The sequence below is a fragment of the Chiloscyllium plagiosum genome, unplaced genomic scaffold, assembly GCF_037043375.1.
Source record: "Chiloscyllium plagiosum isolate Xiang-an unplaced genomic scaffold, Cpla_swu_hap1 HiC_scaffold_8, whole genome shotgun sequence".
In the NCBI taxonomy this organism is placed as follows: Eukaryota; Metazoa; Chordata; class Chondrichthyes; order Orectolobiformes; family Hemiscylliidae; genus Chiloscyllium; species Chiloscyllium plagiosum.
In genome coordinates this window covers 93,462,624-93,476,925 of record NW_028270146.1, presented here as the reverse complement: position 1 = coordinate 93,476,925, position 14,302 = coordinate 93,462,624, and the positions used below count along the sequence as shown (strand labels likewise).

General features: G+C 41.6%; 1 protein-coding gene across 1 annotated transcript in view; it reads left to right on the top strand.

Annotated features, from left to right (window-relative positions):
* Positions 1–14,302, top strand: part of ltk (leukocyte receptor tyrosine kinase) — a 172,073-nt gene that overhangs the window by 85,145 nt on the left and 72,626 nt on the right. Inside the window, exons 3-8 of the mRNA XM_043698197.2 lie at positions 1,932–2,021; positions 5,064–5,238; positions 6,830–6,980; positions 11,359–11,490; positions 12,338–12,494; positions 13,605–13,787. Of these exons, the coding sequence (XP_043554132.2) occupies positions 1,932–2,021; positions 5,064–5,238; positions 6,830–6,980; positions 11,359–11,490; positions 12,338–12,494; positions 13,605–13,787 (888 nt within the window). The remainder of the gene's footprint in view (positions 1–1,931; positions 2,022–5,063; positions 5,239–6,829; positions 6,981–11,358; positions 11,491–12,337; positions 12,495–13,604; positions 13,788–14,302) is intronic.

The following is a 14,302-nucleotide window of genomic DNA, read 5'->3' as shown; positions in this document are numbered from 1 at the left end:
TAAGATAGGAGCCATCATCAAGCCTGTATAAGTAAATAGATCCCATTACTAACATTGTGACCATCCAACACATTCTATTAATAAGTTGATTCCATTCATAATAATGTGAGCCATCCAAATAGTGCATTAGCAAATCGATTGTATTACAAACTATGAGATCAGATACAGTGTTAATAGATGGATCCATTACTGAAAGTATGATCCATCTCACTTTGCATTAATATGTCATAGAACTGTAAAACAATCACAACACAGAAGGAGACCCTTCAGCCAACTCTGAAAGTAAAATAGCTAGCATCTGGCTCCCTTGGTTCCCCATAACCCTGCAAATGTTTCTGTTCAAGTTGTTTTTCCATTTTTTATTTCATACCACAGTCTGACCCTACCTTCGCCATAGTCTCAGGCAATACATTGCAGACCCTGAACACTTGCTTTGTGAAAGCTTTTCTCCTGGTGTTACATTTGGTGCTTTTGCCAATCACCTTAGGTATGTGTCTTTTGGTTCTCAACCTACCGATGGGAGCAGGTTCCCTCGACCTACACTGTCTACATGCCTTGTAATTTAGTATACCTTTAGCAAATCTCCCTCTCAACCTTCAGTTTCTATACTACATCCATTCAATATGAAATTTGCTCATTCTTGGAGGCGTTTTTGTAGATCTTTCCCGCACTCTCTCTGCAATCTTCATATACTTCCTAAAGTGTAATGAATAGAATTGAATCCAATAGTCCATTCGAGGCCAAACTAGAGTTATGCAAATATTCATTATAACCTCCCTGCTTTTGCACTTCATACATTTATTTATAAGGCTCAGGATAGCATATGGTTATTTAATCACTCACCTGTTCTGCTAGCTTCAACAATTTCTGCACATGTACCTCAAAGTGTTCATATGCCTTTTTTAGATTATATCCTACAGTTTGTATTGTCTATCCTTGTTCTTCTCACTTGAATACATTCCATTGGCTGAAACCCTCAAACAGCCTCAACACTCAGTCTGTATTTTTTCTCATTCATTCACAAGGTGTGAACATCAACAGAACATGAGAACTTAATGTCCATCTTTAATAGTCTTTAAGAAGAGTTTAATGAGCTGTCTTCCAGAATCACTGTGTTTGTGTGCTGAATATATTTACATGACACTACTAGGAATGGATTTCCAAGATTTCTAGCAATATATCTTTATATTATTTCTTTATTCTTTATTTTTCACTGGGTATGGGCATCACTAGCAAGGCTAGCAGTTGTCATCACTTTTAATTCCCTTGAACTGAATGGCTTACTTGGCTATTTCAGAGGTATTTAAGAGTCAACCACATTGCTGTGGATCTGGAGTCACAAGTAGGACAGAACAGGTAAGGATGGCAGATTTCCTTCCTGAAAAGATATTCATGAACCAGATGGGTTTCTACAACAATTGACAATAGTTTCATTATTGCCATCACTGAGACTAGCTTTCAGTTCCATATTTGTGACATATGAACAAGGAGCAGGAGTAGGCCATTCAGCCTTTCAAGTGTACTCCATCATTGAATAAGGTCATGGTATGGTTCAATACAACATCACCTGGGCATCTCCAGTTTGCAAATCCATGGGTATACTGGTCATTATCTCTGCTTTCCTATTCATTGTTTCTTTTATGTGGCTTCAAATCAGCCATGATGGGGAGGCATGGTGGCTCAGTGTTTAGCACTGCTGTCTCACAGTGCCAGTGACCGAGGGGCTGTTTGGCCTCCTTCCACACTGTAGGCATTCTATGATTTTATATTTGAGTTGCATGAAGGTACAAATGATGAGATAGAATGGCCTTCTTCTGTTCCCATTAGATGAGGAGGGTTCAGGATATTGGCTTGTCAACATCAGATGACTCCATTATGGGCCTGTTATCCTGCGGAATATTCTGCACTCATCTGCCTTTTTGTCCACATAGAGACTGAACCGGTAACATTGGAGGATGATTCATTGGATCAACTAGAAGATTTGCCATTTCACTTCCCTGTGCCAGAGGTTGCCCCATCAGGTAAAAGTATTGAAACACATATATTCCATAAGTAGTTTCATGGTGAATTATTTGAGATGGCACATAATTATTAGAGAATGTATCACACCATATGCTATTATAATTTTTAGGTTCAAAGTTGAATCTGTCCAGAACTCTGTAGCCCATATCAGATTCCTATGCCTCACTTTCCCCTCAGATCTAAACTCTGGGATTCCCTCCCTAAACTCTTTGCTTGTCTAATTTTCCCTTCTTCTTTAAAACCATCTTTAAAACCAACCCTTTGAATTATCTTCAGGCCTATTTCTTTGTCTCAAAATGAATTTCATTTTCTAATTAAAATCCTTTGAAGAACATTGGAGGGTTTTACAATGTTAGAGGTGCTGTATCATTTCTGATAATGTATCTGGTTCATTTTTCCTGTGTATGAGGATAAAGTTCAATGTGATAACTTTGCAGGGAAGGCATCCATCACAAAAGAATGGAGAGAGGAACAAATGTGATAGTTGACTGGAACTGTGGTAGATATAAATGTCAAGAATTTGCTGAAAAATTAAATGTATGAAACCCATCCAGCCTGAGGTGAGGAAGACCTATGCCAGGAATTGTGTATTGTCACCAGTTTCTACTCTGCTACTCTACTAAAGGTGTCATGGTACCTCAAGGTTAGCACTTCTGTCTCACAGTGCCAAGGACCCGGATTTGATTCCACCCTTGAATGACTGTGTGGAACTTGCACGTTGTCTGCATCGGTTTCCTTTTGGTGCTTTGGTTTCCTCTTTCAGTCCAAAGGTGATAGGTTAGGTGGATTGGCCATGCTGAATGGATCATAGTGTCCAGGAATGTGCAGGTGAGATATTTTAGCCATGGGAAATGCAGATTTATAGGGTTAGGTGGTTGGGTATCAGTGGGATGCTGTTTGGAGGGTTGGTATGGACTCACTGGGCTGAATATCCTACTTCCATACTGTAGGGATTCTATGATATGACTCTACTAAATCTTAATGAAAAAAGGGTCTCAACTTCAACCAGTCTATAATTTTCATGGAGCAGGGTTTTGTTGTTAACCTGATTTGATTCTCTATTATGAATCACCAATGTCTGTCCTTATATGTTTAGTTCTTAGCATTTAATTCTCATTGGTTAAGAAATTAGACTTCTTGCTCCATCATTCACTGAGTCCCCAGATGCCCTTTTGTCTTTACATTGCCCAAACTTCCAGCAATTTACCGTACACAATACTTTTGTGACAAAGAATAAATTCTAAATTCTATCTCAGATCTTTAAGCTATGGTTAAACCAATCTTTCAGAACATTGCAAATAAGGTAGGTTATCGTCTTAAGGTACGGTGAGGTTAACTGGCAGGGGTGAGCTCATAGGTGTAATTTAACTCTCATTTTGAATAGTGATGTGCATATAGTAAATGCCAATTCCACACTTATAATATCATGTACCTTCCTTAAAAATGAATTAGCTATAATCCAAAGGTTGAAAATTTAAAGGACTAAATGGAAAAAAGCTTGTAAGTAGAATTGAATGGAGAACTCTCTTTCAAAGTACTGGTATAGGGATGATAGACAAAATTGCCTCTTTCTATGCTGTATAGATTTATGATACAATTGTAAACACTGGCAGCAATGTACAAATGACAATTGTGTGTGCGTGTGTGTGTGTGTGTGCGTGCGTGTGCGTGTGTGTGTGTGTACACCATAGCTAAAATGTCCCAAGACGAGTTACAGAACTATTAGCAAAAATTTTATACCAAGGTAAGTTGAAGGTAAGATAATTAGTGGTGCTGTGAGGTCTTAGCAGGATTGGAAAATATAAGGATGAGAATTTTTAAATTGAGGCAATGTCACACCGAAAGCCAGTATAGGTCAGCAAGCACAATGATGGTGAAAGAAAAGAGATGAAGAGATTTTTGGTTGAACATAAACTTTGGTAGAATGCTACATATAGGGTTATCCATAAAATATTGTGGAGTAAAGGGATAACTACCAGTACACTGAGAATAGCTTCTGGGCATCTGCATAAGGAGCTATGTCATCATGATGGTAGATCACATGAAACCGAGACTTGATGGAAGCTACCTGCTGTATTATTGCATAGATTCCAGACCAGACAGGCAATGTACTTTTAAGACAACTAGTTGACATCACAATATATTCCAGTATAAAGTTACCCTTCTCACTTTCAGGAGCCAATATTATTGTTGTAGCAGCAGCAGCATTAATCATAGTAACAACGGTAAACATACAGTCTAGACTCTATGTAAGTCTGAGATATTATAAATAATTAATGTTGCTCATAAACTTTGAGATGTCTTTCTCAACAAGAACCCAGTCTTTGTGGAATATCCTACAGGGGCTAATATGTAGGGAGCACTCAGATAACATCATACTGCAGTGATGTTTTACCGCAGAAGCTGCAACAGTAATGAATCCCTACTCTACAATGCTGATAGGCAATAAACATTAATAGTTTGTACTCACCTTCTGTTCAGAATTTCTATATCTAGAGCTCATAGAAGCCCCTCACAATATTCCTATAAATATTAGAGGAAGCAAAGAAATGTTTGAGGATTTTCGGATCTACATGCCTTAAAAGTTTTACATCGTGATGCTTGTGCTTTGCAAATATTTGAATGCTTTAAACATACTCACACTCATAAAAGAGCAAAAAATTACAATTCGAGGCATGAGAACGAGCCAATCAACACATCGTTGCTTTAAGTATATTAAAAATGGTAACGTAGTAGTCAACATGAAGAACTGTTCTATGAACAGTGATCACAAATTGATTAAAGTCACTATAATATCTGGTCATTGTCCGTGGAACATAGATCTGTTAATAACAGCTGATGGTCTAGGTATAAGATGTGGTCATGTGAAAAGCGGAGAGCTGTCCCACTATGCCAGTCCAAAGGAACCACTTGAGAAAGGATATGGAGAAGTGTTACCGATGGTCTGTGAGCAACATGTTAACTCTTCCTCTCATGTTTGGCTTTGATTTTGTACACCCAGTTAGCCTCAGTCCAGGATAATGTGTTTCTCTTCATTGCAGATTATTCCGATGTGGTTTGGTGGTTTACATCTTGTGGAGCTAGTGGTCCCAATGGCCCCACTCAGGCCCAGTGTGACAATGCCTACCGCCACACTAATGTCTCTGTAGGTCTACAATCAGAGGGTCCACTCAAGGGCATCCAGATATGGCAGATCCCTGCCACCAGCAAATACGTGTAAGCAGAGCCCTTTGATTCATTTAACATCAGCGCATCCTGAATCAGTAGCAGCTCATACCCAGCCTTGATGAATTTGTAAAATCTATGAGTACAGGTCTTACTAAACCAAATCATACTTGCCCCTTGATTGTCACAAGCCCTAAGAGACTCTGGTCGAGGGAGCCATTGCTAATAGCACACAATAAGAACAGTTTCTCATAAAACAACCATTCGCCCATTTTTAATAAGGCTTCTTGTAACCCTTGTTGCCACAACTACCTACTTCATTGAAAGAATGTCCACCAAAGGACCATGAGCTTCCATTTTAAAGTTGCTCTTGTCAGGTCTCTGTGCAAACCGATGTGTTCTGGTTGACACATTAGCCCCAACCAATAATGCCAGCTCTGACCCCCCAGTCCAAACAGTCCAGACTTCATTTCAAATACGTTCCCCATTATCGCAGGAGGGAATAGCCTCGTGGCATTATTGTTCGCCAATTCATCCAGAAACCAGGCAATGTTCCAGGGATCTGGCATGTTCGAATCCTGCCACGGCAAATGGTGGAATTTGAATTCAATTAATAAAAATTCAGAAATTAAGAGTCTAATGATGATCCTGCAACCAGGGCTAATTGTCAGGAAAAACCCTTCTGATTCACTAACATCTTTTAGGGAAAGAAACTAATTTAGCCTACATGTGACCCAAGGCCCACAGCAATGTGATTGACTCTTAACCGGACAATAAATACTGGCATAACCTTTGATGCCTACTTCCTGTGAACAACTCTTCAAAAAAAAACATTATGTAGTGGTAGATATAAGTAGTAATTTCTACAAGGGCAGGTCAAAAGCTGGGAATTCTACAGCGAGTAACTCACCTCCTGACCCTCCAGAGCCTACAAGATACAAGTCAGGAGTGTGATGGAATACTCCCCATGCCTGGATGGGTACAGCTCCAACAACACTCAAGAAGATTGACACCATCCAGGACAAAGCAGCCCGCTTGATTGGCACCACATCCACCACCTTCAATATTCACTCGGTTCGCCACCAATACACAGTGGCATCAATGTATTACCATCTACAATACGAATTGCAGTGAATACCCAGGCTCCTTCAATAACTTCTTCTAATCCGCAACCTCCACAATGGAGAAAGATTAAGACAGCGGACTGTGTAGCGACACTACTACCTGCAAGATCCCTACCAAGGCACACATCCAAGTCCTAAACTGGAAATACGTCGCTATTCCTTCACATTTCCTGGGTCCAAATTCTGAAACTTGCTTGTTGCCTAGGCACCAAGCGATTCAAGATGGCAGCTTAATACCACCTCAAAGGCAGTTGGCTGTAGGCAACCACCTTGCTAGTGGTGTTTAAAACTCAAGAATGAATAAAATAAAATCCCTATGCTTACCCTACTGGCTCTGATTTCTGTAAATCCTTAACACTGATTAGTCCCAGCCCTGATTCAAGTCTGTCCTTATTGGTTAGCACTTTCTTTGAATCATGCTGATCATTTTCATTGTCCCAGCTCTAATTTGGGTGGACCTCTCAATGTTTAGTCTTTCCTCAGGACTTAGCAGTCTCTAACCAAACCTTTCTCTCTAGGGTCTCTGCTTATGGAGCTGCTGGAGGAAAAGGAGCCCGGAACAGCAACAAGAGGTCACATGGAATTTTCATCTCAGCCATTTTTCATCTAGAGAAGGGTGACCTACTTTATATCCTGGTTGGACAGCAAGGAGAAGATGCCTGTCCAGGGGTATGTGAAATCTCTTCCACATCCTGTGTGTCACAATGTAGGGATGAAGGAAGCAAATGGTGTTTGGTGTATCAATAGCAAGTTGACTTGATTTGATTTGATTTAAGCTTTATTGTCACTTGTATTCAAGTACAGGAATGCAGTAAACAGTGTACAATGTCACCACATACAGCGCCATCTTATGTACAAAGATACCTAGGTACAAAACTAGGGCACAAGTAGTAACACAGATAAACAAAGCTAAAAGTTGTTTGTAGTATAAGTAGAAAAAAAAATAAAGTTGAAAGTTAAAATTACAGTCCTTCCTAGTATTAAGTGGAAAAGAAAGGAGTAAAGAAAAAAATTCAACAGTCTTGCTTAAGTGCACTCCCTGCAAGGTCTCAATCTCCTCTGCTTTAGCCCATTGTTCGAGAAATCTCAGGCTTCCTGCTCTCGACACCGCAGATGCCTGGGAACCAACACTTTGGGCTTGCTCTAACTATGTTGGGCTTAGACCCTCAGCCGCTTCCGCACACTGAACCTCTATAAAACACCATTCAAGGCCCAATTGACAGTTTAGTACTCTAAATTTAATATTGCGCCCATCATGAAACAAATGCACATTTAATTGGGTATATTGTTTCTTTCTGCATTGCCTCCTTGACTGTGGAACAGGCGGTAGCAGACTTTGCCATATAAATAGAATCATAAAATGGTTACTGCACAGAAGGTGGGCGTTCAGTCTATTGGGCCTCTGTTGGCTCTTGGCCAGAGCATTTCAATCCCAGCTGCTGCCCTTTCCCCATAGCACTGCCATTTTCTAACTCTCCAGGCACTTTCCCAATTTCCTTTGGAAAGCCACAATTGATTCCACTTCCAGCAGGCATCTCAACCAATGCCGCCAGATCCGAAGTACTCGGTACATAAAAGATGTTGCCTTTAGTTACATTGCTCAGAGGGTTGTCAGGATCTGGAACACTGTACCTGAGAAGGTGAGAACGTCGATTCCATAAATACTTTGGAAAAGAGGTATGCCACTAACTCCGGGATGTGAGAAGTATAGTGTGGTTGATGAATTGCGGGTCTGGGGAGACTAAGCACAACCACCCGTCCCCAAAGTCAGTACAGGCACAGCAGGTTGAATGGCTTCCTTCAGTGCTGCAATTTTCTACGAATCTAAGGAGATGTTAGTGACAAAAAAAATGTTAGTGGTCAATGTGGTGAGCTTTAAGGAATGATTCAGGAAGAGAAAGAGATAGGGAAATAAAGAGATTTAGGGAAGAATTCTATATTTTAGGAGCCAGGTACCTGACAGCGTTCTCACCAATCGCGATAATTTTCGATACTATCAAAGGGCCTGAACTGGATGCTTTGCAGAGACCTCAGGGTGTTGTGAGGAGGTTACTGGGATGGGAAAGGGCTGGCTATTAAGGGATTTCAAAACAAGGTTGGAAATTACAAAATAAAGACATTCAAGATCACAGTTGGCCTTTATATCTCCTCACAGCTGACAGCTCTGTGTTTGGAGCAGACACTATCTCATCTTACTGTTTGGTACACTTCTTAAGCAGTTTGGAAGGTATCTCAGTGAATTTGCCTGCAACCATGTCCACAAAGCAAGAGAGTTGCAACTCTTTCAGGATAAGCCAGAGCAAAATCTCCAGTCTTGACTGTCTCTCCATTTTTAAGAGAATTAGGTTAAGTGATTCTTCCAGACACTCTTACATGGACCTTGAAGCTGTAGTGGTTAAACTTGAATAGCCACACCATAGCTGTAATGATCTCACCCATATAAACAGCAGAATGTCTTTATCACTAGATATTACCTTTAATATATTCTATGAATTTATTTTATAATATGACTTTTACTTACAGCCAGAAGAGAGAGGTGGTAATTGTTAGGCACTGGCCATAATGTTTAAATCCTTCTAAGATACACAAAGGATGCTGGAAGAGAAGAACTGCAAATGCTACCCTTTATTTTAAAATTAGATTTAAGGATAAATGCAGAAACTACAGGCCTGTCAGTTCAACCTCATTGGTTTTAGAAATGATAATCTGAGGCAAAATTAATTAAAAACAGCCAGAATGTTGAAGACAGGCTATGAATAATTAAATTATTTTGAGTTTTTTGATGAGGTAACTGAGAGGGGTGGTGAGTATAACGCTGATGATGTGTTGTATGTCGACTTTCGGAAGGCATTTTGCAAAGTGGCAGATTGTAGAATGGTTACAGCACCAAAGGAGGCCAATTAGATTTGTTGTGCCCTGCCCTTCTCTCTGTTAGTGCTATTTGCTAGTCCTCCATTTTTTTCTCATTGCTCTGGAAATTGTTTTCTTTTCAATAAGTATCCAATCTGTTATGAATGCCTTGGTTGAATCTGTCTCCATCACTGGAGTCTCTGGCAGTATGTTTTAGATACCTACTACCTATTTTAAAATTCATTCATCGGATGAGGGCATCGCCGGTTAGGCCAGCATTTATTGCCCATCCCTAACTGCTCAAAGGGCAGTTAGGAGTCAACCATATTGCTGTGAATCTGGAGTCACATGTAGACCAGATTTCCTTCCCTAAAGGACATTTGTGAATAAGATGGGTTTTTCCAACAATGATCATTAGACTCTTAATTCCAGATTTTGCTTTTAATTGAACTCAAATTCCACCATCTACTATGGCAGGATTTGCACCTTAGTCCCCAGACCATTATATGGGTCTCTGGATTAACAGTCCAGTGATTATACCATGCCATCGCCTCTGCCTGCTGTATAAAAATGGTTTTCTTCATATCGCCATTAATTCTTTCACCAAATGCCTGAAATTGGTGTCCCCATTTCCTGATCCTTCCACCGATTAGACCAGTTTGTCTTTACCTCCTGTCCAGGCCATTCATGATTTTCAATATCTCTCTCGCTCACACCCCCACTTAAGAAGGCCATGAGATGCATGGGCAGGAATAGTCCATTCAGCTCTTTGGGTCTGCTCCCCTATTCAATGAGATCATAGCTAATCTGGTAATCCTCTACTCCACTTTCCTGCCTTTTTTCCATAATCCCATGATTTCTTTTACTGATTAAAAGTCTGTCTGTCGCAGCCTTGAATTTGTTCAACAACTCAGCCCTCTGCGGTCAAGAATTCCACAGATTCATCTCTTCGCTTGCTGGGCTTCCCTCCCCGTTCCTGAACCCCTCTGTCCTGCCTCAGAATTGAGAGGCTAATTGTGGTGGTCAATAATTGATTATTTAAGGGCTTCACTTGGAGGACAGGTGGATGGGCCACCCTCGGCCTAGACCCCACTTGTGGAAAGGTCGGAGTCAAGCTGAAGGACAATGGGAAAGGGCACCTGGAGAATTTTATGCTTCCCCAGCCTATAACCCAGGTTAGACGGCCACATCACTACTCCATTGCTGCTATTGCAGTTTTTCGTTAATGACTTCTATTGCTGTAAAAAAACAAACTGAAACAATCTCCATTTTGAACAAGGGCATCAACTGCTTTGAATAGAATGAGAATAAAATCTGCTGTTAGATCTCACAAAGAGTTGCCCGGAGTTGGCGCCATCTTGAGTCTCCCACGTAGATGCAACAGTCAAGAAGGCACACAACGCCTCTTCTTCAGGTGGTTAGGAAATTTGGCATGTTCATAAGGACTTTCACCAACTTTACAGATGCACCATAGAAAGCATTCTACCTGGGTGCACCATAGAAAGCATTCTATCTGACCTGGTATGGCAACTGCGCTGCACAGGACCAAAAGAAACTACAGAACGTTGTGTGAACAGCCCAGACCATCACGGAAACCCACTTACACTTCTTATTGCTGCTGAAAGGCTAACAACATCATCAAAGACCCCTTCCCACCTTGGATAATGCTCTCTTCCATCAGGCAGAAGATACAGAAGCTTGAACACACACACACACACACACACACACACACACACACACACACAGACCAACAGGTTCAAGAACAACTTCTTCCCTGCTGTTACTAGACTGATGAATGGACTCTCTAACTTTAAATAATATGGATCTTGCTTTGCACATCTCCTGTGCAGTGTAACCTCTTTATCTCACTCTGTCTAAGCAACCTATGATCTGTGTGTCCTTGTTTGCTAAGATTTGCCTGTACTGCTGACAAAACAAAGCTTTGCACTGAACTCAGATACATATAACTACAATAAATCAAATCAAATCAGGTAGAATTGTATGGAATTGGCAGCACCAAAACAGGCCGTTCAGCCCCACTGGTCCATGCAAGATTTGTGCTCCATACGAGTCTACCCTGGCACATATCCTTCAGTCTGTTAAGTGCATAATTGCAAATGCACATATTAAGAGAAATAAATGACAGTCTGTAGAATGGCTGCAGTGTGATGTTAGCATCTCTGCATCTCTCCTTTAGAAAGACGAGATGACTCAGAAGATCTGCTTGGGAGAATCTTCCATCATCGAAGATGAATACAACGCGAATAATGCCATGTCAGAATGGGCCGGAGGAGGAGGTGGTGGTGGAGGGGCAACTTATATCTTCAAGGTATGCAGGATCTGTTTGGAGAGATGTAACAGTGCATCTTCGAAAGAACCACAGTTCAACTTTATCTCCTGCTGAGAAGCCTCCTAGAGTTTTCTTCCCCACATTTCAGGTGCAGCTCTTGGGTTCCCTAGGGCATATAGTATGCACTCCAGCAAGAACCCCGGCAGATCTATAGCTGACCTTCTCAGGTCCTTTGATCACTGGTGACTCAATAGCATGCTCCAACTGGTGTTGCTTGTTTGACTGATTGAAGGAGAGAGAAAAAGAAAGCTGTGTATTTATGTAGTACCCACCACAACCTTGGGCTTCCTAAAGTACTTTACAACCAGTGATGTACTGCAGGCATGCAGTACAAAACACAGTAGCCAAATTACACTCTGCAAATTCCCATAGTCAGCAATAAGGCAGCATCCAGTTAAACTGCATTATTAACAATATTGGTTGAGGGGTAGCAGCGAGTCACCAGGATTCCCTTGGGTCCCTTCACAATACTGCTGTGGGATCTGTTATGTTCACCTGAGAGGACAAATAATCTTCCAATTAAATAAGGCACCTCCAAACACACAGATGATGGACTCAAATTTCTGGAAATGACATGAATAAGGTTGCTACCACTGAGCCCCAGTCAGAATTGATAGTTTTGCTGCTAATCATGGAGAACAAGATACAAATGATTCGTAAAGATTATTAGAATTGGTTTCAAATGAGATTATTGCTCCAAAGGACAGCGAGTGGGTGGAGGGCAGCATTGATCTCTTTGTGCAGATTCAACGGATTTCACTTAATGGGAACCCAGCACTGTCCAAACTATAGAAAAAAACTTATTTGTTGCATTTTGTGAACACAGATGGAGAATGGGGTTTCAGTGCCACTGTTGATTGCTGCAGGCGGTGGTGGTAAAGCGTATTTGGAGGACCCAGATGCCATAATGGATGATCTGATGGTGGAGCAGTATGAAAATGATACGTCAATGCCTGGATACAATGGACAACAAGGGGCAGCAGGTTAGTGGAGGGAGAAAAAAAGACTTGTGATCTTCTAGCACCAGAATTCCCAGAACAGGTAACTTGAAAGATATTTTGCTTAGAGATGTTCAATTATCTTCTAAAGCCTTAAAGAGAAGGTCCAAGCCAGGCTGCGCTATGGCTTGGAGGGGAACTTGCAACCATGCATCAGTTGTCCTTAACCTCCAAGATGGTAGAGGGTGTGGGAAGGCATTGAAAGAACTTTGGTGTGTTAGCTCAATTACATTTGCTTGATAAGGTCTCAATTGAAGCGCAGCCAGCATAAGCTGCATGTGGGTGGTTTTTTCCATCCTTCCCATGCAGGTGCAGCAGGAGGTGAAAAAGGTAAATGGTACGTTGGCCTTCATAGTATGATGATTTGAGCACAGGAACAGAGGTGTCTTTTGCAATTGTACAGGGCCTTGGTGAGACCACACCTAGAGTATTGTATACAGTTTTGGTCTCCTTATCTCAGGAGGGATATTCTTGCTATGGAGAGAACAAAGGTTTATCAGACTGATTCCTGGGATGGTGGGATGATGACAGACTGAAGCAATTTAAACTATATTCAATGGATTATAGAACAGTGAGTTGGGGGGTGGTGGTGGTGTTGGTGAAATCTCATTGCTACCTATAACATTGTAACAGGTAGACAAGGTAAAAGTAGGGAGGATGTTCCTTATGACTGGGGAGTCCAGAACCAGGGTCATAGTTTAAAGTTAAGGGGTAGATTATTTAGAACTGAGTTGAAAGACACCCACAGAGCAGTGAGTCTGCAAATTTCTCAGTCACATAGAGAGGTTGACGCCAAAACATTGAAGGTTTTCGAGAATGAGATAGATATAGATCTCAGGGCTAAGGGGATCAAGCGTTATGGGGAGAAAGTGGAAACCGGGTAGTGAGTTGGATGATCAGCCATGGAGCAGGCTCAAAGGGCTAAATGGCTACTCCTGCTTCTATTTTCTTTGTTTCTTTGTCTTTGGGCAGTCACGTCTGAATAAAAAGGAGAAGACAGACTTGATTGAAGTGGACAAATTAAGCAAGGGTTGCCCGTAGGGTTGGTGGTATCTCTTTGGTCTAATTTATTTGTCTGTGCCTTCATACCTGCAGGTGGAGGTGGAGGTTGGAATGACATCACCAAACATCCTTGGGCAGGGAAGTCCCTGATGGAAGGTGCCAGTGGGGGCAGTGCGTGTCCCAAGGCTCTGAAGAAGCTGAAGTGGGCAACTCATGGAGGCTTCGGAGGGGGTGGTGGGGCTTGTACATCGGGAGGAGGAGGTGGTGGATACAGAGGTAAGGCTTGGCAGACCTGTACTGTGTGATGAAACAAAACAATACAGATGCTGAAAATCTGAAATTTCGACAGATAAAACATTCAGCAGGTCAGACAATACTTGTGGAGAGAGAAAATCAAAGTTACCCCTTCAGGCCAGTGGCCATCTCTTAGGACCAATGTATCCTATTTGCTTACATGAATCTTTGGGATACCTTTGAGTTGTACATGAAGATAGAGGGATCATAGAATCCCTACAGCGTGGAAGCAGGCTGTTTAGCCCATTGAGTCCACACTGACCCTTCGAAGAGCACTCCACCCAGACCCACATCCCCCCTCCCCCCACCCCACTATCTCTGTACCCCTGCATTTTCCATGGCTCATCCACCTAACTCTCACATCCCTAGACATTATAGGTAATTTCCTCATGGCAATCCACCTAATGTGCACATCTTTAGACTGTGGGAGGAAACCCACTCAGACACTGGGACAATATGCAAACTCCACACAGATCGTCACCTGAGGCTAGAATCGA